The 19,027-nt window shown below is 34.5% G+C and overlaps 5 protein-coding genes across 5 annotated transcripts; 3 read left to right on the top strand and 2 right to left on the bottom strand.

Moving 5' to 3' along the window:
* Positions 1 to 240: 240 nt before the first annotated feature.
* Positions 241 to 998, bottom strand: LOC130509247 (65-kDa microtubule-associated protein 1-like). Its single transcript, XM_057005007.1, has 2 exons — positions 801 to 998; positions 241 to 728 (listed from the first exon to the last, which is right to left on the bottom strand). Exons 1-2 carry the CDS (start codon positions 945 to 947, stop codon positions 525 to 527), a joined length of 351 nt encoding a protein of 116 aa, XP_056860987.1. The 5' UTR covers positions 948 to 998; the 3' UTR covers positions 241 to 524.
* A 980-nt stretch (positions 999 to 1,978) lies between these two features.
* Positions 1,979 to 3,008, top strand: LOC108847711 (uncharacterized). The gene is made up of 3 exons (XM_018621033.2): positions 1,979 to 2,358; positions 2,447 to 2,599; positions 2,696 to 3,008. Exons 1-3 carry the CDS (start codon positions 2,077 to 2,079, stop codon positions 2,759 to 2,761), a joined length of 501 nt encoding a protein of 166 aa, XP_018476535.1. The 5' UTR covers positions 1,979 to 2,076; the 3' UTR covers positions 2,762 to 3,008.
* Positions 3,009 to 3,763: 755 nt separating this feature from the next.
* On the bottom strand, positions 3,764 to 5,627 carry LOC108847709 (glucan endo-1,3-beta-glucosidase 12). The gene is made up of 3 exons (XM_018621030.2): positions 5,503 to 5,627; positions 4,114 to 5,415; positions 3,764 to 3,978 (listed from the first exon to the last, which is right to left on the bottom strand). The coding sequence occupies exons 1-3, from the start codon at positions 5,567 to 5,569 to the stop codon at positions 3,944 to 3,946; spliced, it is 1,404 nt and encodes a 467-aa protein (XP_018476532.1). The 5' UTR covers positions 5,570 to 5,627; the 3' UTR covers positions 3,764 to 3,943.
* A 4,394-nt stretch (positions 5,628 to 10,021) lies between these two features.
* Positions 10,022 to 11,225, top strand: LOC108847173 (small ubiquitin-related modifier 1-like). Its single transcript, XM_018620361.2, has 3 exons — positions 10,022 to 10,213; positions 10,641 to 10,790; positions 10,873 to 11,225. The coding sequence occupies exons 1-3, from the start codon at positions 10,136 to 10,138 to the stop codon at positions 10,930 to 10,932; spliced, it is 288 nt and encodes a 95-aa protein (XP_018475863.1). The 5' UTR covers positions 10,022 to 10,135; the 3' UTR covers positions 10,933 to 11,225.
* Positions 11,202 to 12,458, top strand: LOC108847172 (putative F-box protein At5g55150). Its single transcript, XM_018620360.2, has one exon. The coding sequence runs from the start codon at positions 11,214 to 11,216 to the stop codon at positions 12,318 to 12,320; it is 1,107 nt and encodes a 368-aa protein (XP_018475862.1). The 5' UTR covers positions 11,202 to 11,213; the 3' UTR covers positions 12,321 to 12,458.
* Positions 12,459 to 19,027: the final 6,569 nt, after the last annotated feature.

The following is a 19,027-nucleotide window of genomic DNA, read 5'->3' as shown; positions in this document are numbered from 1 at the left end:
AATGAGAACAGAAGTTTTATCACCACCTAACCAAGGAGGAAACTCATCAGCACTGATATAGTTTTAGCATATACAGCTCAACTTCAAGATACCATCACTAATTAATCATTATTAAGCCAAGACATAATACTTTCTCTAGCTGATTAATGAGAAGAAAAGAGAATTGGTTTGTCTTGTTTCTCTCCCTTAGATAAAGGTAAAAAGGTGGGTTTTTAAAGTCCAGATGATACCAACTATCAAAACAACACTAACAACACACATACACATTCTAAAACACCATTCTACTCTCAAGTGTCTTCTTTTCTTGTCTTCTCTCAGGTGGTTTCATAGAACCCTCTCTCCCTAAAACAAACTTTCACAAACACAGTGAAAAAACAAACTAGAGCTCTTTTCCTTTCTTATCTTCAGGGTGAAGCTGGTACATGATCTGCAGCACCAGAAACCGGAGATGAAGCAGCTTCCTCTTTCGAAATAGCAACGTGGTTTGTAGGAGCAGCCGGCCTGTTGAGGCTCTCCCTTCTCCCTCATTCCTTTGCAACAGACCTGCTTCCGTTCTGGTTTGCATTCAAAGATAAACGCCTGTTTGTTGTTCCATTGGCTCCTCCGTTGTTAGCTCCTCGTGCCCCCACCGGTTTCTTTGCGCTGGCCGGTCTTGCAGGGCTTGGCCTGGTGCTAAACGCAGTGTCTTGCTCTACGTGTGGCGGCTGTTCTTGAACCTTCTTTTGTTCCTGCTCATTAAAGACAAAAGATGAGTCCATTGCTTGACTGACATTAAACGACTAGTAATAATTCAACTTTACCCTCAGCCTCTGTTTCTCATCTTCTCGTTCTTGCCTAAGCACACCATACTCATCCAACATAGCTAGCAGAGGAACACCATCATATGCAAAGAACATGCTGTGTTCCTCCTCCCAAGCTCTGGTCTTAGCAACCAACGTGTCAACCATAGCTTTTCCACAAAACACAAAAAGATTAAATATAAAATCGACATATACATATGCCAAATATTGATAGAACACATTATAAAATTAAAAAAAATGAACAAAAACTACAAAACACTCCTAGAAATCATTTATTGCAACAGATGTATTAGTTTTACAAACAATTGTCAAATGGAGTATAAGTTTTATGTTGTGATACAAAAACTTTAAAATATTCGAAGTTTTTAGCAATAATTTATTGCAACTATTTATCTTGCAAATAACCATCAAATATAGTATTGCCAAAAAAAAAATCCAAAACACCCATCAAATATAGTAAAAGGGTCTCATAATTGGAAAAACAAAAATGCTCATACAAACCAGAACATGCCAATCATGAATCATAGATTACTATGCCAATCAAACCAGCTCGTTCTTTCAACCATTCTAGGCTCTAGCACCTTTGCTTCTTCTTAATTATCTTGCACCTAAAACACCAATTCAAGAAGAACCTCTCCTTTCAGTTTTCTTATAGTTCAAGGAAATTATACGACTTGGATACACGAGAGAACTAACCTGATCTTTCACACCTTCCTCGTCATACTCCTGTTTATGTTGCTTGAACTCTGTGATCGAGTACTCGACCGCTTAGACGAGTTCACTCTTGAGAACTACATTCAAATTTTTTTGACAATGTTTTTGTTACTATTTTGTTTTGTTTTGTTTTGTTACATTTACATTTTTAGCAAACTATTAGTAATGACATTTACATTTTTAGCAAAAAAAAAAACAATTTTCACTGGCTATTACTGGAACTTCAACACTCAAGATTGAACAATGCGTCCATTCTCATACATACCAAAAGCTCAATCCCACACAAATTCCGACAAATAGACAGATAAAGCTTGGAGTTTCTCTTGCACTTAAATTCGGCGTTTTGGTTTTGTTGACCCGGAGAACTAACGGGAACCTGGGGTCTTCCTTAAATCTGTGTAATTGACATATATGTCCCTAATCAGCTTTCGCTTTAAAACGCTGCGTTTCCACAGACAGAATAGGACAGAATATCAGAGTTCAATAAAGTAAACTACATTCTTGTCCGGGCAGTGACAGTGACCGCCATTGGGAGAAAGAAAGAGGATTGCTTGGAGCGGAGATGGAAGGCGTAGCTTCGAGACTGAGCCGGGCGTCATCGAGATACAGCGGCCCTTCCGCGACGGCGGTTTTCAACGGCCGTGTGAGGAAGTGGAAGAAGAAGTGGGTACGCGTCTCAACTTCACCGGTCGGCATTTTCCGAGCATCTAAACCCACCGCTCGGAGCAACTCTAGTCAACACCATCTGCTTCTCCATAAGTGGACCCCACTCTCCTCGACGACGGTTACAGCAGCCTCCGGCGAGGCGGAAGAGCCGCCTAAGCGAAGATTCAGATACGCTCCAGTAAGCAAAAGCTTTCCCGAATTGGAAAAAAAAAACTATTTTAGGGTTTTGATTGTGAATGATGGATTCCTTTTTGGTTTTTTTGTAGATTGCGATGCTTGAGCGTAGAGAGGAAGTGGCCAGTAAGGAGGATTCTGAAACTGAAGGTTTAGCGGAAGAGAGTGATGAATTCGACGATGAATCTCCGTTTCACAGAGGCGTTGAGCTGGACATGAACAGGACAGACACCGACCAAACTATGGTAAGAAGGTTCAAAGTCAGCAGATTTTTAACTGGTATGGTGTGAAACTCTCGAAAGTTTTGTTCATACATGTTCTTGTTACTTCTTCCTCTGCAGGAAGCAAAAACAACTCGCCACTGGAGGCTGGGACTGTGTCTGAATTCTCAAGGGACTGAAGACTGAAGAAAAATCATATTAAATTCGGATGAAGCAACAGTAAGAGAGTCTCAGGATTTGGTATTGTTGTATCTATAATGTTTTAGATGTGAGTCATGTGACTTATTCTAGGCTTTTTATTGCACTTTAATCCTTCTGGATCCTTAGGTATTGTGTCTCTAGTTAGAGGAAGCTCTTATATTATGAGTATGACCAAATAGCCTGGCTCCATGCGAATCATATCATATCATCCTTGTGGGATTTGATGCTCCTCTTTTATAACTTCATGAAACAAATGTTTAGAGAACCAGTGCTTCTTTGGATGGGCTGAGAAACAGAGAGTTTTCAACTATAGAAAATAAAAATAACAAATTTTCAGGAAGGTGTTAAAAGTTATAACAAAAAGCTGAACTCTCTGTTTCTCAAGCTCCAGACTCTTTCTTGATTTCCAACCGAGCAAGTAGCACCAACCTCGGCTGGTCTTATAACTCGATCAAACAATGTGTATTCGGACTGCAGAATACGGAAAACAAAAACCATTACAAAAAGATAGCATATACTTAAGAGGGTTACCAAAGAAAGAAAGAGAGCAAATCATTGATAGTTTAGTACCTTTAGGACATAAGCAAATGTGCCTTTTGGCTTTGAAGCATCTGGGACTTGGGAGTGGACACTGCGTTATGTTTGTTTGGATTATAGGGTTCATTTAAATAATCTTCTTTCACTAATCCAGATTTCTTAAACACCTGCAGTTTCATAGATGATACTGCCTTCTCATCACCACCCTCATCGTATCATCTTTGTTCTATCTCTGTGAACAAATATAACGCATGTTGTATTTTTTTTTTTTGATTAGTGCATTAAACAGTTTTGGTAGTAGATTGTGGATACAATACAATACGTATTTTTCTGTTCAGCTCGCTATAACAGTAATAGGAACGACATTCGAGCATCGAGTAATTAAATGTCACGCATCTGGATGAGATTTGATTTCATGTATGTATAAACGTCGTACGTAGAGGTTGAAAGTTGAGAAAAAAAAATACTGAGAACTATATTATACGATGAAACCAGCCAAATATACAATAGTGAAATGAATTCTACGCATATTAATAAATGAATAATCTCGAACGAGAAAACAATACTCTTAAATAAATAAATAACGAGAAAATGCTACTAATCTAATCCGATTGATCCTCCATATCCATTTCAATGCCCTGTTGGAAACTCGCATTTCCCGTACTCTACAAACACGAAGAAAACAAAATAATTAAATTAACATCGATAAGAGCAAATGTGTGAAAAATCAATACACGTAAAACTGGTCAGTGTTAATTAAAATGATAATTATCGAGGAATAATAGGATTAGAGTACGTACTGGGAGGTTGCGAGACCACGTACGCCGAACCACCAAAATCACACGTGCCAACACCACGTGCGTTCTTCTGGTAGTAACTGTTGAACGCGTAAGAAGCGTGCGCCTCTAACGACTCCGGATCGTAACACGCGGCGCCCTTCTGAATCGGACGGCAATCAGCGCCTCCCTCGCCGCAGGCGTAGTCCAGAGCCTCCTGAAGCTTCTCCTTCGTCGTCTTCCCGTTCGCCACGCACCACGTCTGTCCAACGTGCGACGACGACGACGGCTTATTCACCGGAAGAACCTTCGCTTTGCTATCGCTCACCGGCGCTACCGTAGCGGAGGTGGAGAACAACGGAACGTCGTACACTTTAGCCTCGTTCGGGTAAAACAACCCGTAGTTCCTCTCCGACGTGGGCCCCGTCTTCAGGTTCTCGTTAAACAGAGCGAACAGATAGACGTTAAGCGGATCCTTCGGTTTTAACGGCGTTCCGTTACCCGTCAACACTCTCTTCACCAACCCGCCGTTATAAGCCGCCGCGTTAGCGGCACCGGCTCCGATCTCGTTCTCGTCTCCGGCGGAAGGCCATCCCGTCTCCGTCACCGTGAGCTTGACGTCGCCGAATCCCACGGCGGCCATGGCGGCGAAAACGGCGTCGATCTGCGCGTCGAAGAGACTGTCGTACCTCAAACCGTTACCGTTATCTACATTCCCCGCGTTCTCCTTGAACAGCGCGTAGTCCAGCGGGATCTTATCCGCGTTAGCCGCGTACGCGAAGAACGGGTAAGCGTTCACCATCAGATGCGACGACGTTTTGCGGAGGAGATCGAGCATCGGTTTAATAACCGGTTCGATTAAATCAGGTTTAAATGAACCGGCGGAAGGAGGGTACGAATTCGCCAACGCGCTCAGCGCGATCGGGGACGAGACCTTAACCGACTCGTCGAGACCGAACTTAACCAGAGAGCTACGAATATTCGTCATAGCTGCGACGAGGTACTTCGTCGTGTTCTTGGGATCGACGAACACCTCGTTCCCGACGGCGATCGCTTCGATGTCGGTCGCCGGCGTGTACTTCTTCACGTTTTCCTGGACCCAGTTGTCGGTGTAGCTCTGATCCGCGGCGGCGGCGGTGAGATTCTCGTTGGGGAGAGAGACGACGACTTTGATGCCGGAGTTGGCTAGCGCGGTGAGGACGGTTTTGTCGGTGTCGAAAAGCTTCACGCGGTTGATTCCTTGGGATTTGAGAAGCTCGACCACTTTCTCCGGCGCCGGGAGGTTGTCTGCTATCCGGCCGTAGTTCACTCCGATCATCCCAGAATCTGTGGAGAAACAAAAACAAACGAAGATGATAAGAATCCAACACGTGGCACATTTGTGAAGAGAGATGATTGGTGAAGAAGATTAACCTGCGTATGTGAAGGGGATTGCTGAGAAACATGAGAGTATTAAGACAGAGAGAACTAAGACAGCCATTGTTGCAGAGATTGAGAAATGTTTGGGTTTCGGATGAGGCGAAGCTGTTGTTTATATAGTGGATGTGAAGACTGAAGAGGGAGGTGGAGGGAGTGGGTGGGACCCACGTGAGATATTACTCTGTGACGTGTGAAAGTAAATTATTAATTTTATTTTTTACTGCAAATTTGACCGTTTCAATCGTACTGATTGGAGCTGTACCAAATGTTTGTCAGATGGTGGGGTACGTGACAAATTACCATTCAATTTTAGATTGTTTATTTAATGTTACTGCAGCTTTGTATACTTTTGGAGGATTTTCTTAACGTTCTGTATGATTATAAAAATGAATTGTAGTTTTCTCTTTAATCACGTTAGATAACGTAATCTGACAAAAGACAAAAAAAAAATCAGTACTTGTTTATATTTATAAAATATTTTTGAATTTATTAATAGTATGAATGCAGCGTTAATGAAAACCCACGTCAAACTTTGAGCCATACGTAACTCAGTCAACTTGTTCACTAAGGGTAATTAACCACACATTTATTCGATGTTAATAAGCTGTGGTATTAATAACTTGTTGGAAAACAGCTGATATAACCGTTAAAGTTATAATTACAATTTTATATAGACGACGAATCTGGTCGGAGTAGGGATACAAAAATCGGTGATATGACGCATTAACTTATTTATCAACCCTACCAATCTACCATGATAATTTGATAAATTTTCTCGTTTAATGATGAAGTATATTACTATCTCAATTTTTGTTTTACAAAGCAGGTGTTTTTTGTTATCCCCCAGTTTTCTATCTCAAGTACATTAGTATCTCAATTTTTTCGTGTCGATTCTATACTCCCAATTTAGTTATCTGAACGGGTAGCTTCTTAGGATATTAGTTTTTTTATTGATGTAAAAAATGCAGGTGTTTTGACACTTTTATTGATAAAATAGATTACAAATTTTTGAGAAAGATTACAACTTCTTTGTACCCTAATCCTAACAATTACACATCGATTACTTAAATTTCATTTGATGTTAACTACAAATACCTTATAAACTTATTTAACAATTGTTTGGTTTTAGTATGTTTTCTAAACTGTTAATAATCCTTGTGGTAATTAACTATATTTACAATAACAATATCAAATTATTTCTATATAAAATAAAATTTTCAAATAAACTTAGATACTCAATATATTAAATTTATAAAATAGTTCTCTTCATGTATTAACAAAAAGTGTCAAAATGACATTTTTATGATACGATAAGTAAAAAGAACATTTTGTCTCGTCGTGAAATGAAGAATCTACTACAATGGAGCCATGTGCCATTGTCCTGTCTCCTAATTTGAACGTTATAGTATAGCTATCTCTCCTTTCCAACGTCTCTTTTTCCTATATCAAGTCCTTTTTTGGAGAACTCCCACATATTCCGTCCTTTTTGCCTCTTTGGATGTATTATATCAATACTTAGTTAGATATAAGTCAGTGATCAAGGACTCTATTCAGAAACTAAATGACATAATTTTTTGTTTTATAATAAGTGTCATTCTAAATTTTTTTTTGTTATACAAAAAACGTAACTTTACAATTTTAATGCAAATTATACTTACTTTCAGCTAAAAATTAATTACAAACTACATTAATTTTTATAAATAATTTTATTTATCTCAAATATTATTAGTTAGAGATGTGTAACTAATAACAATTTACATATATTTCTGTCACTTTTTAGTCTGTTTTAAAATATGTCAAAGTGACACTTATTCAGAAACGGAGAGAATATATTCTTTTTTTTCGTATTAAATGTTATTTTAATATTTTTTACATAAAAATGTCGCTTTAAAATTTTAATGCAAATTTTATTAGTTTTCAGCTAAAATTAATGGTAAAATACATTAATTAATTTTATAAATAAATTTATTTATTTCAATATTATCAGTCAAACTTGTCTAATTAATAGAAATTTAATTAATTTTTATCCACTTTCTTAATCTATGTGAAAATATCAAATTGACACTAAAATGAGTATAATATTTAGGGTCTAATAACATGTCGAACAATCATAGGACAGTTAAAACGTGGTTCTGTAAATAACAAAAGCATATATATGTAAACATTTTTGCTAATCGTGGTGGAGTGAGGTTTCTAAACATTTGAACCTTAATACTAGCAGTACATTGCTTTATTTACATTTTTGATGTAGCTTGTATATTAGATGTAGTAACTTGGGTTTAGAATTTTACAAGTGTTATAATTAACTTGTATATTTGTAATACTTCTACCTTGTGTATAATTAAATTTTCTAAAAAGGGCGTTTAGATGTGTCATGTGTGAAAAAACGAACCTTGTAGGTTAGCTAAACAAACACCTCAAATAATTCTCAATAATATAAGAATAATCAAGCTAAAATTTTACCAATAAAAAAAACAAGCTAAATTGTCCATCCTATATAATATTGGGTCCCCGTCCAAGGAGAATAACAATATTTGTAGAGTTTAGCCCCTCCTATACAAGTTGAACACTACTGCTAGCTATTAATTTTTAAATGTAATTTACGACTAAATTAGTTAGTAAACACTTGGAAAATGTGCATTTAAAAGCTTGAGTATTAGTAAAAATCTGCATACGCAAGTTTAGTCACATGTTTTATGATAAACTAAAATACTTGTTTCGATTTTAATTTGGTGACATTCTAATATGCTATCTTGATCTAAGAGTAACATCTTTTAATTTATATATAACGTTTTGTTTAACAGATTTTCAATGATGTATTTTAATTAATACTTTGCGCTTCTTTTTGTGTAAACCTAATGACAACTCAAAAGATCGTACGTACCAATGTAGATATGCTCAATAGATTCCAAACTGGGTTGAGTTTAGGTGTTTGAGACCTAAACAATTAAAACAAAATCAGAAATCATATGGAAATAGCATTCTTTCAATGATCGTTATATGTTTTCGTGCTTTGTATGCTGGTTTAGTCATATTTAGGTATAACTATATCCATACATAGCAATATAATTTCTGAATCATGAAACTAAACTTTATTTTTCTATATATTTTGATGGTGTTGGCGACATCGTACGATACGTTTTCGCCTTCGGCCTGAAGTCGGTAAGCTCTCATTTACACGTATGGTGTTGGCCGACATCGTACGATACGTTTTCGCCTTTGGCTCGAAGTCGGTAAGCTCTCATTTACACGGAACTAGAAGATGATACACAGTGTCCATGAAACATTATATTATACATAGAATATTACTTTCACATTGACTTCTTTCTAACTATTATGGCCCTATCCTAGATATGAACGTTAACGAAAAAGTCTTCCTAATCAAACTTGCATTTATATAATCACATTTTCTTATCAACCAAGAAAATAATTCAATGCGGTAGGTCACTTGAATGCTGTCTGTCCAGTCCTAGATAGGAATGCCAGCAGCTTGTCCTTGATGTTTTTTATTTATTTTAAAATATTAAATCTCCAAATAGATTCACCGAAAATAGTATACCTCCGGAACTCTGGTAGTAAATACTATCAACTAACTAAAAAAAAGAAAAAGAAACAAGGAAATAATACAACATGCATTCAAGCTAAAAGTTTTAGTATATGCGTGCAGTGCCGGTTCTGAGATATTGCGGGTCCAATGCGAAACTAAAAATATATGGACCTTAAATGATATCTAAAAATTAAACTTTACAATATCCTTACTACTAATAAAATTTTATTAGCTCTAAAAATTATTTTTCAATTTCTTTTTATTAAAGTACAGAAAACCATCAAATATTTTATTATGTTACATGTATGTATTTTGTTATGTTACATGTTTGATTAGAATCCATTTTATATTTCTTATGTTAACAAAGTATAAAAACTGTGAAAATATTAGGCCATCAAATTTGAAAATTATAGGCCCCATTCAAATGTATCTTGAGTATGTGCTCAACACCGGGCCTGTATGCGTGTTTACGGATTTAGTAACAGTTCTTATATTTGACATTTTGACCCAAAAAAAAAGAAGCAACAGTTCTTATACGTATCATTTACGACCCTTTACAAATTTAAGCAATATTTTCTAAGTATAATGATAGTGGTATTTTTCGAAGTTTTTAGATTTCGGTGATTGTTTGAAAAATACAAAATGATATATTTTGGTATTTTTTTACAAATGTCATTTGACTCGTTTCAACAGAAGTAATTTCACTCTTTGATAAGCCACATGTGAGCCTCTTTGCTCTTAAATCAGCCCATTACAAATTCTAAAGTAAAACGACACCTTTTGGAGCATGACTTCGATGTTTCCCAGCCGGCGATGAATGGTTACTAACCGTTCAATAGAGACAATAAGAATCCGGTGCGACCAAAGTGGTGAAGTCTATATTAGGCCTTTTTAACAAACCCAAAAATCGAACTGAGCCCAAACTCAAAAAATTCAAAAACTGATCTAAACCATTATAGGAAAAAAAATATTGGACACCAAACACCCAAACGGCCAACCCTAGTATATTTATTCTCTCCCAGGACTTCGTCTTTCTCACAGATCAGAGTGTTTGCTTCCCAAAGATCCGATAAAAGGAGGATGTCTGCTGCTCAAGAAGATGACAAGAAGCCTGGAGACGAAGGAGAAGCTCAAATCATTCTCAAAGTCAAAGCTCAGGTTCTATCACTGTCTACTCTTTTTTTTTTTTTTTTTGCCAAAGAAGAGTCTACTCTTTCTCATTGTTTTTCTATGAATCGTAAACTTTTGCGGATTTTTAGCTTCGATTGTGTCTAGTTACGGTTCTAGGGTTTGGATTGTCTCGAATATTCAGTGATGCATGTAGATTCTCGCTCTAATATCAGTATAATTTTCATTTGCATGTCTAAAGGTATAGCTTTATGTATGTGTTTTATTTACAGATGCAGTGATTCTTGTGTAAGAGTTGTGAAATGATGTTTTGTCTTAAATTGTGACAATCAAGAACTTGTTGTTGGTACATAGTGAACTGTTGTATGGGTGTAAATCAAGGAGATAGTAATTATTATTTACTGTATGAGTATCGGTGCTGATTTGAAGCTTTTGTTTCTTGATTGGTGATACTCAGGATAGATTTGAAGCATCCTTTAGGATGAAGAGAAGCGCTCAGCTGATTAAGCTGATGAACGCTTCCTGCGAGCGCTTTTGTGTGGATTTCAACTCATTCGTTTTCTTTTTTGATGGTTGTCGTCTCCTTGCTGGACAGACTCCAGATGATGTCAAATCTCTCTCTCTCCCTTACATTTTCCTTTTTTTCTAATTGAATCATATTCTAAAGCACAGAATCTCTACTTTTACAGCTTGATATGAAAGATGGAGATGAGATCGAGGCAGTGCTCAATCTCAGAGGTGGACCCTAATGGCTTGAATCTGTTCTGGTTTTAGTGGCCTTTTAAGAATAGTTTGCAATAAGACGGTGTAATATTATTATTATTGGATCCTATAATATTTATTCATGGGCTTTATTTGTTTAGAGAAGTGGCGGTAGCTTAAACCAAACGTTACGTTTGGTAGTTGGTCAAAACTTGCGCCCCAAGTTAGCTTGCTGCGCAAGTTTCTCTCGTTTGGCTTTATAAACAACTTCCTTGTCATTTTACAAGCTTTGACCGTTTCATCTCTACTTAATAAAAATTTCATAATAATGGCTGTATCATCCTATTCATCTTCGTTGTCCTGGTCGGACTTACTCCCGGAGCTTATAGAATATGTATTCCACAGCTTAAACGATGCTAAAGACATCCTTAGTTGTGCCACCGTCTGCTCTTCTTGGAGATATTCTTCTTCCTCCGTGTACAGTCGCAAGTTTGTTCCATTTCTCTTCGTTTCCCATCCCTCCTCTGCCGATGAAGAAGCTCAATCCTCTGATGGATTTAGAATCATATCTCCGGAAAATATCATTTTCTCCGGTAATGATCAGAGATGGATTTGCGGAAGCACAGGAGAGTATCTGTTAACCGTCAATGTTTCTTTCCCGTTTGAAGTAAACTTACAGGACCCGTTTACCAACAACGTAGTTTCCCTACCACCATTAGCATCTTTCGATGACATTCAGCGGTTGCTTCAGTTCCAAGCCATCTCTGGAGCCCTAACCCTAATAAAGAACTTTATAAAGAAAGCAGCCTCTTCGACAAGTTTACTAGACCCTGATTGGGTTGTGCTCATAATCTACGACTCCGATGGAGGAAAACTAGCCTTCTGCAGACGCGGAGATAAACAATGGACGGGTTTGGAGTCTGATCACGTTGATGACATTGTGTTCTGTAGTGGCGTTTTCTTTGCCATGGACAGAACTGGAAGGATATATCAGTGCGAACTTAGCCCTAGCGATCCAAAAGCTGTCCCTATATGCACCGCCTCGCCGTTTCGATACGACCCTTGCAAGAAATACTTTGCAGAGTCGGATTACAACAAACTGTGGGTGGTTCTACAGAAGCTAGACCTTAGCGACGATTATGACTTCTCAACGTATTTCGAGATTTACGAGTTCAACTCAGAGACGCAGGAGTGGACTATGGTGAGAAGCTTGAGAGGAAGAGCTTTGTTCTTGAGCCCTCGAGGTAGATGTATAGCTGTTTCAGCAGGTGAAACAGGATCTAGAGGGTTCATCAAGGACAACTCCGTTTACTTCATCGATGGAAGTCTAAGCGTTTTTGAATGGGAGAGTAAGCAAATCAAGAAGGTTTGCGAGTCGAGATTTTGTAATTATATGTTTTGGGTCACACCTGCAGATGTTTTTCAAAAAAAGTGAAAAAGACTAAAATTAAATGTATCTTAGGGTTCATAGTTTTTGTAGTTTTATATTTCTGTTCAAGTTGTGATTCTCGTATAAACATGACAATTGTCGCAATAGATTCCGTAAGGGTTGTTGTGTACCAAAAATTAAAGTTATGAGATTTTTTTGCTAAATTAGAGTTACGAGATTTTTGTTTCCAGCATCTATCTTCTTCCCAATACATATATACATACATTCATTGATTAAGAAAAAACAAAACTAGATAACTGTAAGAGTATTTTTTTTAACCTGGTCACCATTCTTTCTAACCAATCTGTGTGACTATAAGAGAATCAAGAGGTAACCTAACCTATATGGATTTGAGATTTGACAAAACGAGAAGAGTCTTGATTCGGCCTAACGGATCCAGCTTTGGGCTTTATCTGGCCCTTTAACTTATAATCCATACCTGCCTCAACAAATGATTAATGTTTTTGTTTTTGTTTCTTCTGATTATCACAGCAAATGATTAATGCATGGAGTTAAGTTACTGAAAATAAAATGACATGAAAACAAACAAACATTTAGGGAGTTAAGTTATGATAGAAAGTTACGTTCAAATACTACGGGAAGGCTCATCATTCATCAAGTCCTTTGGTGTGAATCCCCTCGAATACCTTTTTGGGGTTAAATCAGGAGAGCTTCTCTGCTTTTAAATTTAGACCCTTGGAGTTGGGGAGTCTGTTTTTTTTTTCTTTTTCTGAAAAGGAGGTCGTATCGTCAACATTTCTCTAAGAGAATGTGCCAAAAACTCGCGGCTTGCTACTATGGTCCTTCTGTGGTGTTCAGTAAGATTGAGAATGCATCAAATCAATTGTAGTTACCTCTGGACTCTTGTATTTTTTTTTTGTGCTAAAATTTGGACTCTGGACTCTTGTATTCACCCGGTTTTACATGCTCCCCAATTGAAACCAGTGTTGGGAAAAATCACATTGTCAACCCGTTACCGGCAGTGTTGTCTTGAGATGATGATTTTGTGTTATGATAAGTAGGGCCATTTGGAGGTAATTGGGATTACCTGCTCATCTGAGGATAATTGGGTTTGTATGAGTGAATTGCTGCAACAAATTTAAAATGATGAGATTAAGAACAAAGCGTTAAAGAACTTATATGCAGAAGAAGAGGTTTTGCAAGCAAATGTTGGAGACATGAAGACAAGTCAATGTGGAGGAAGTGAAGAATGACATGGAGGGAGATGATTAGTTCAAGTGTGAGCACAAATATCCTAATATAAATAAAGAGTACTGTGTTGCTTATTTTCATGTCATGAATTTTGTAATTTGCATTCCTTTAGACACTACTATTGAATCTGGAAACAATGATTGGGATTTAGGTAAAGATTTGTTAGCGGTGTTTGTATTCACATATATAAATGTATCGCTTTGGGGTCTTATCACAGAAGTTTGAAACGCACAAATGTTTGTGGACATGATAAAACCTGGTGCTCATGCAGCACAACAAGCTGAACCATCCGAAGCTTATCGGTTGAACCGTTGGAAGCTGGGATTGGTGGACCATTGTTGTATTTTCCTATCGGTTGATGAGCATGGTTATCGACATAAGGCTAGTAAACGTAAAGAAAGATGAAAAAACAGTGGAAGAGGAGAGTTTTTAAAAGTCAGATAGTAAAGCTGCTCCTGAAGAGAACATACTATGCTCAAGAAAACGAACTAAGTCAAGTTTCGGATCAAATCCGTGCGATGTTAGCTGATACCGTTGTATTAAATTTCTTTTTAAAATTCATTGACTAATGTTTTTATCTACTACACTAGTACCGGGTTGACAAGGGTCTAGAAGCATAAAAGGGGATGCCTTTGTGTAAAGGACAGTCCCCTGAGATGCTTGGAAGTAGGGATGAAGTTAAGAGTTAGTTTCATACTTTTTTGTTGACGTAAGAAAGGAACTCTACAAAGAGACGCTTTTATTTATTTATGACCATTACCATAGTGGCATTACTTGAAGCTTACCCTTGTTGAATGGACCTTTACTTAGCCCCTCTGCTCGATTGAAAAGGCAAACCACTTCGAATCTTTTTTTTTTTGTAAAAATCTTTCTATAATTTTATCTTCTTGAATTTCATTGGTTGGTGCTTTGTTGGATTGGATCCTCTTTTTTCAAATTGTAAGTATTTATTTAAATGAAATATCAATGTTCACCCGATCACCCTTTGCATAGAGTCAACATCTCATGAATGCTAAGAATCTTTGGTTTATGAGTTTACCTTCAAATCGATCAAAAAGAAAAAAAATATATCTAAAATATCTCCGGTGCTTTGTTTTTGTGATAAGCAAATTTGGATAAAAAAGAAAAGAAATAGTTCAAGAAGACATTAACAAGTACTCCCTCCGTTTCGAATTATTTGTCGTTTTAGAGTAGAATTTTCGTTTCAAAATAAGTGTCGTTTTCGGTTTTCAATACAAAATTAATTGAAAATATTCTCTACTCTATTTTTCTATTGGTTGATATATGGTTAGGTGTATTGGTAATAGTGTTTTTATTTTGAAAATATGAAAAATTAAATGTTTTTTAATCTGTGTGTATAAACCTAGAACTACAAATAATATGAAACGGATGGAGTATTTTTCAACAAAAGGGAAGAAACAAAATGTTGAAACTGGTTTGTTTGTTTGTATTTGATAAATCCAATAATAGTTTGTTTTTGATAATCAAACTGTTACCATCCTTTTTAAAGTTGATGCTGACGTAGTATTAGTATTACGAAACACCTACTTTTACGTTTCCAAGAAAATTGCAACGGAAAAAACATGCACCAAACAGAACAATAGAAGTGGAATATGCAAGACAAGAGCATAAAACAAAAGAACGTCTCTTGAAGAAACCTTGCTAATCACGCTATAAAAAAAACATAGCGTGATTTTACTTCTCACTTTTCACTTCACGCTTTCTCTAAAGATCCCAATCACATGTATGAAGCCGCGTTTGTTTTAGCCGTCCATTCCCCTAAAGCCAAAAAACAAAGTTTGCAATTATTAACAAGATCTCTAGCTAAATTCAAATATTTAATTTCGGTCTAGATGTTTAAATAAATAAAAGGACGAAACAAACGATATGAATCCAACTGTTTTCTCTAAGCAACGTAGAGATGCGAATAAATTTTCCCAACACCTTCTTCTTTCTCTTATAATCTTTTTACTTTATAGAATCTTTTTACATAACCGCAGCTTGCAATCCAATTAAAGACATTTCATATGATCCAGCTTCATATTAGCATTTCAGTGGTTTCACACCGTTATTACCGCCATTTAAACTTTACAGCAGCAATTAAATCATTTTTTATCAAATGGATTACATGGGAACGGTTGGGGCAGCTAATCAAGAATAACTGTAGTCATAGTTGTGATTAATTCGGAACAAAATTCTGAATTATAAAAATTAGAAGAAAAAAAACTAAAACAAGAAAAATTGCAATGAATGAGAACTATTTTGTAACCTCCAATTTTACAATGGAATAATATATACGCCCGCTGTTTCATCATTCATGATACATGTAGTTCTAGCTAAAATTAGAAAGATTAAAAAATTACTTATGTTTCTAAAAAGTATCATTTAATATATAGATTAAATATAACTGAATCATTTACAAGTCTATATAATTTAATTGGTCACATTAATTCTACTAAATGTAAAACTTATTTAGAAATGTAAAAACTATTTATATTCTGAAACAAAAAAATCACTAAAACTAAGGAGTAGTTTTTTAAAATTATAATTATCGTACTAGTTCTTTAAAAAAATTGGAGGACAGATTTATCCAAAATCTCTCTTCTTTGCGGACACTGAAATTACTGAAATAAGTAATTTTGATGAAAATAATATTGATGTAATTTTTGTGTGGATATGTGCGAATGTCTATATAAATTTTAAAATAAAAATCACAATGAGACTTAGAATATTTAGTTTACCATATATCTAAACTTTTTTTCGAGTGGTGTTTGGTATAAAATTAGTAGAATTGATAACCTAACTTTAAAACCTTTTATTTTCATCAACAGTAGACTAAAATTAAATGCATTTGTCAAAAAGGGCATTAGCTTGCGCATCCGCCACGTGTCAACATCTTTTAACTTCTTGTTGTCTTAAAGTATCGTTGCGCTCTTGTTCTTGCCTTATTGGTGGATCAAAGTTACGGCGCCGTCCATTCTGGCGTCATGCCGTTAAAGCTGTCATCATCCAATCCATCTCCGCCACGTTTATTTTCCAGTTGCCATTTTTTTTTTTACAATTTTTTCCAGTTGCCTCTGTGCACACAAAATATTTGTTAATCATAATGCAGGGTTAGGCATTTTATCATCGTTTCTCGTTTCGATTCAATCTAAAAAATCTAAATATTTTAAAATTTTCGAAGTAAAACCAATATTAAAATCAATAACTATAAAGATGAAATATATACGATTCTCTCTGATTTTTATACAAATATATATATATATATATATAACAGTTGAATAAAACTCCATTCGTTTTTAATATAAGTTATTTTAGACTTAGACACATTGATTAAGAAAATATTTTTTTTTTATATTTCCTAAACAAAAACATCATTAATTATTTATCTAACCAATAATACAATAGAAGAAATATTATCATTGATTAAATAGCATTAATTGTTGATAACTTTTACATAGAAAATTGAAAACATCATATAATTTAGAACAAAAAAATTTCTCTAAAGCTACTTATATTAAAAAAAATGGAGGGAGTACTTTTAAATGTATAAGTTATATAACTTTTATTTAACATATAATTTTGTTATTTATTAGATACATATAAAGTATTAAATTAAGAAATGAATATAAAATATTTATAAAAACTAAAATTTTCAAAAATTCCATGTTTTATCAAAAAATATTTCATTATAAAAAAGTTTGGTACATATAGTTCCACTAATTTTCACTTTTGGTTTAATATTATGTAAAAATGCTATTTTCAAAACAAATATATATAGTTGTTTCTATATTTACTTGTATTAAACAAAGTGTACGAGACATCCGTAAATATCCGTAAGTATTTACATATATCCGAATTTTTTTGGATATCCGTAAAATGCGAAGCAAATCATAAATACCAAAATTTATGGCATTATTCGATCCTTGCTAACCCCTAAGGAGAAGGGCCACAATGTATGTATGTATGTATGTATAATATACATTGGTAATAAGAAGTTATAGAGTCCAGTACAATGTTTTTGAAATGTTATAAATAAGGATTATGGAAAGAGATTATCTATACTTCATGAACATTGTTTTTTGACTAATTTAATGAGTACTAGATGATAATCCGCGCCTTGCGCGGAGTAAACTTTTTTTTAAATATGTTGTACCTAAATATTTTAAATAATACATATTTTATTATCAATATTTTTTTTTTACATTTGATTAGGGATCGTATGCGGGTAGGTATTATTTGGTTTGGTTAGTTCCGGTTTAGATCTTTGCAAATTTGGTTCGAATTTTTATATGTTCGGTTTGGGTTTAGATTCAGATAACTCATTTAATTTTTAAAAACTTAAAGTTCATATATACTTTAAATTTCTCAAAACATAAAAATAAAAATAATATGTTACATATAAATTTGAATAATGTATACCAAAATACTTGAACTTAACATAAAAATTGGTTTAACTTAAATAATTTGATAGAAAATGAATAGATATTTTCAGTATTTTGGTATTTTGAGTAATGTTTAGTTATTTTAAATATATTATTTTTACTATTTTTATATATTTTTAAGTATTTTGGATAATTTAAAAGCATCTTAAGTATTTTGTGTATTTCTTTTGGATATTAATTTTTTTAAAAAAATAATATATTTAAGTATAAATCTGGTTCGAATATACTCAGATATCCAAAATATTTTGGTCCAGATTGGGTTTGGTTCCGTTTTTTTGAATACCAAAATTTTAAACATGTTCAAATATCTAACCAATTTGATTAAAGTTTTGTACTATTTTCTGGATTGGATTTGGTTCGGTTATTTGGATTCAGATTTTATTCCCAACCATATATTTTTTATTGTAACCAAATTTCAAATGAAAATGACGATGGTTCATACTGATTTTGGGTATGCAACAATTTTTAAACTAAAACACTTTCTATTATGTACGTGATTTATTTAGTTAATTATTAAAAAATGTTCAAGGCTCATTAAAAGCGATGGACTGAACTAAAAAAAACTACCATTGATCACAAAATTTTCAATGTGAGGCTTGTACTATTTTTAGTAAATTATAGTCGTTTTAAAAAATTCGAAATACAACATATTTTTTTTTATTATATGCTTAATGTGATTGTTTAATTTCTTTTAACAAATAAAATTAAACGAAAAGTATAGATGATAAAAAAATTATTATCAAATCTTTATTATTCATAATCATTAATGGTGATATATATGTCAATCATAATAGGAAGTTTCGTAGTTTCTATTTAAGGAAAGAATAGAGAATATTCTTTTGTATATTAATAATTAATTTAATAATTATTTAATAAAAACTATAATATATGTGTAGATGGACTAACCTATTTCTCTAACAATTCTGAGAATAATTCTCATGATGACACGTGGCTACCAAACAATGTTGCAATGCTCCAAGATTAATATATAAGGGATTATTTGAATTTACAAAAGGATTACTTCCTAAATGTACAAAATATATTGTCTATTAACCA

Source organism: Raphanus sativus, chromosome 3 (assembly GCF_000801105.2).
Source record: "Raphanus sativus cultivar WK10039 chromosome 3, ASM80110v3, whole genome shotgun sequence".
Classification (NCBI taxonomy): Eukaryota; Viridiplantae; Streptophyta; class Magnoliopsida; order Brassicales; family Brassicaceae; genus Raphanus; species Raphanus sativus.
The sequence above is the reverse complement of the archived record's forward strand: the minus strand, read 5'-3'. Positions and strand labels throughout refer to the sequence as shown.

What these genes read in the sequence shown, in the direction of transcription:
- LOC130509247 (XM_057005007.1), bottom strand. Translation starts at nt 947, where the DNA reads ATGGTTGACACGTTGGTTGCTAAGACCAGAGCTTGGGAGGAGGAACAC. An exon ending in ATGAGAAACAGAGGCTGAGG is followed by an intron (nt 729 to 800) that starts GTAAAGTTGAAT and finishes TTTAATGAGCAG; the next exon opens with GAACAAAAGAAGGTTCAAGA.
- LOC108847711 (XM_018621033.2), top strand. Translation starts at nt 2,077, where the DNA reads ATGGAAGGCGTAGCTTCGAGACTGAGCCGGGCGTCATCGAGATACAGC. An exon ending in GAAGATTCAGATACGCTCCA is followed by an intron (nt 2,359 to 2,446) that starts GTAAGCAAAAGC and finishes GTTTTTTTGTAG; the next exon opens with ATTGCGATGCTTGAGCGTAG. An exon ending in CAGACACCGACCAAACTATG is followed by an intron (nt 2,600 to 2,695) that starts GTAAGAAGGTTC and finishes CTTCCTCTGCAG; the next exon opens with GAAGCAAAAACAACTCGCCA.
- LOC108847709 (XM_018621030.2), bottom strand. Translation starts at nt 5,569, where the DNA reads ATGGCTGTCTTAGTTCTCTCTGTCTTAATACTCTCATGTTTCTCAGCA. An exon ending in AATCCCCTTCACATACGCAG is followed by an intron (nt 5,416 to 5,502) that starts GTTAATCTTCTT and finishes GTTTCTCCACAG; the next exon opens with ATTCTGGGATGATCGGAGTG. An exon ending in CGTGGTCTCGCAACCTCCCA is followed by an intron (nt 3,979 to 4,113) that starts GTACGTACTCTA and finishes TCGTGTTTGTAG; the next exon opens with AGTACGGGAAATGCGAGTTT.
- LOC108847173 (XM_018620361.2), top strand. Translation starts at nt 10,136, where the DNA reads ATGTCTGCTGCTCAAGAAGATGACAAGAAGCCTGGAGACGAAGGAGAA. An exon ending in TTCTCAAAGTCAAAGCTCAG is followed by an intron (nt 10,214 to 10,640) that starts GTTCTATCACTG and finishes GGTGATACTCAG; the next exon opens with GATAGATTTGAAGCATCCTT. An exon ending in CTGGACAGACTCCAGATGAT is followed by an intron (nt 10,791 to 10,872) that starts GTCAAATCTCTC and finishes CTACTTTTACAG; the next exon opens with CTTGATATGAAAGATGGAGA.
- LOC108847172 (XM_018620360.2), top strand. Translation starts at nt 11,214, where the DNA reads ATGGCTGTATCATCCTATTCATCTTCGTTGTCCTGGTCGGACTTACTC.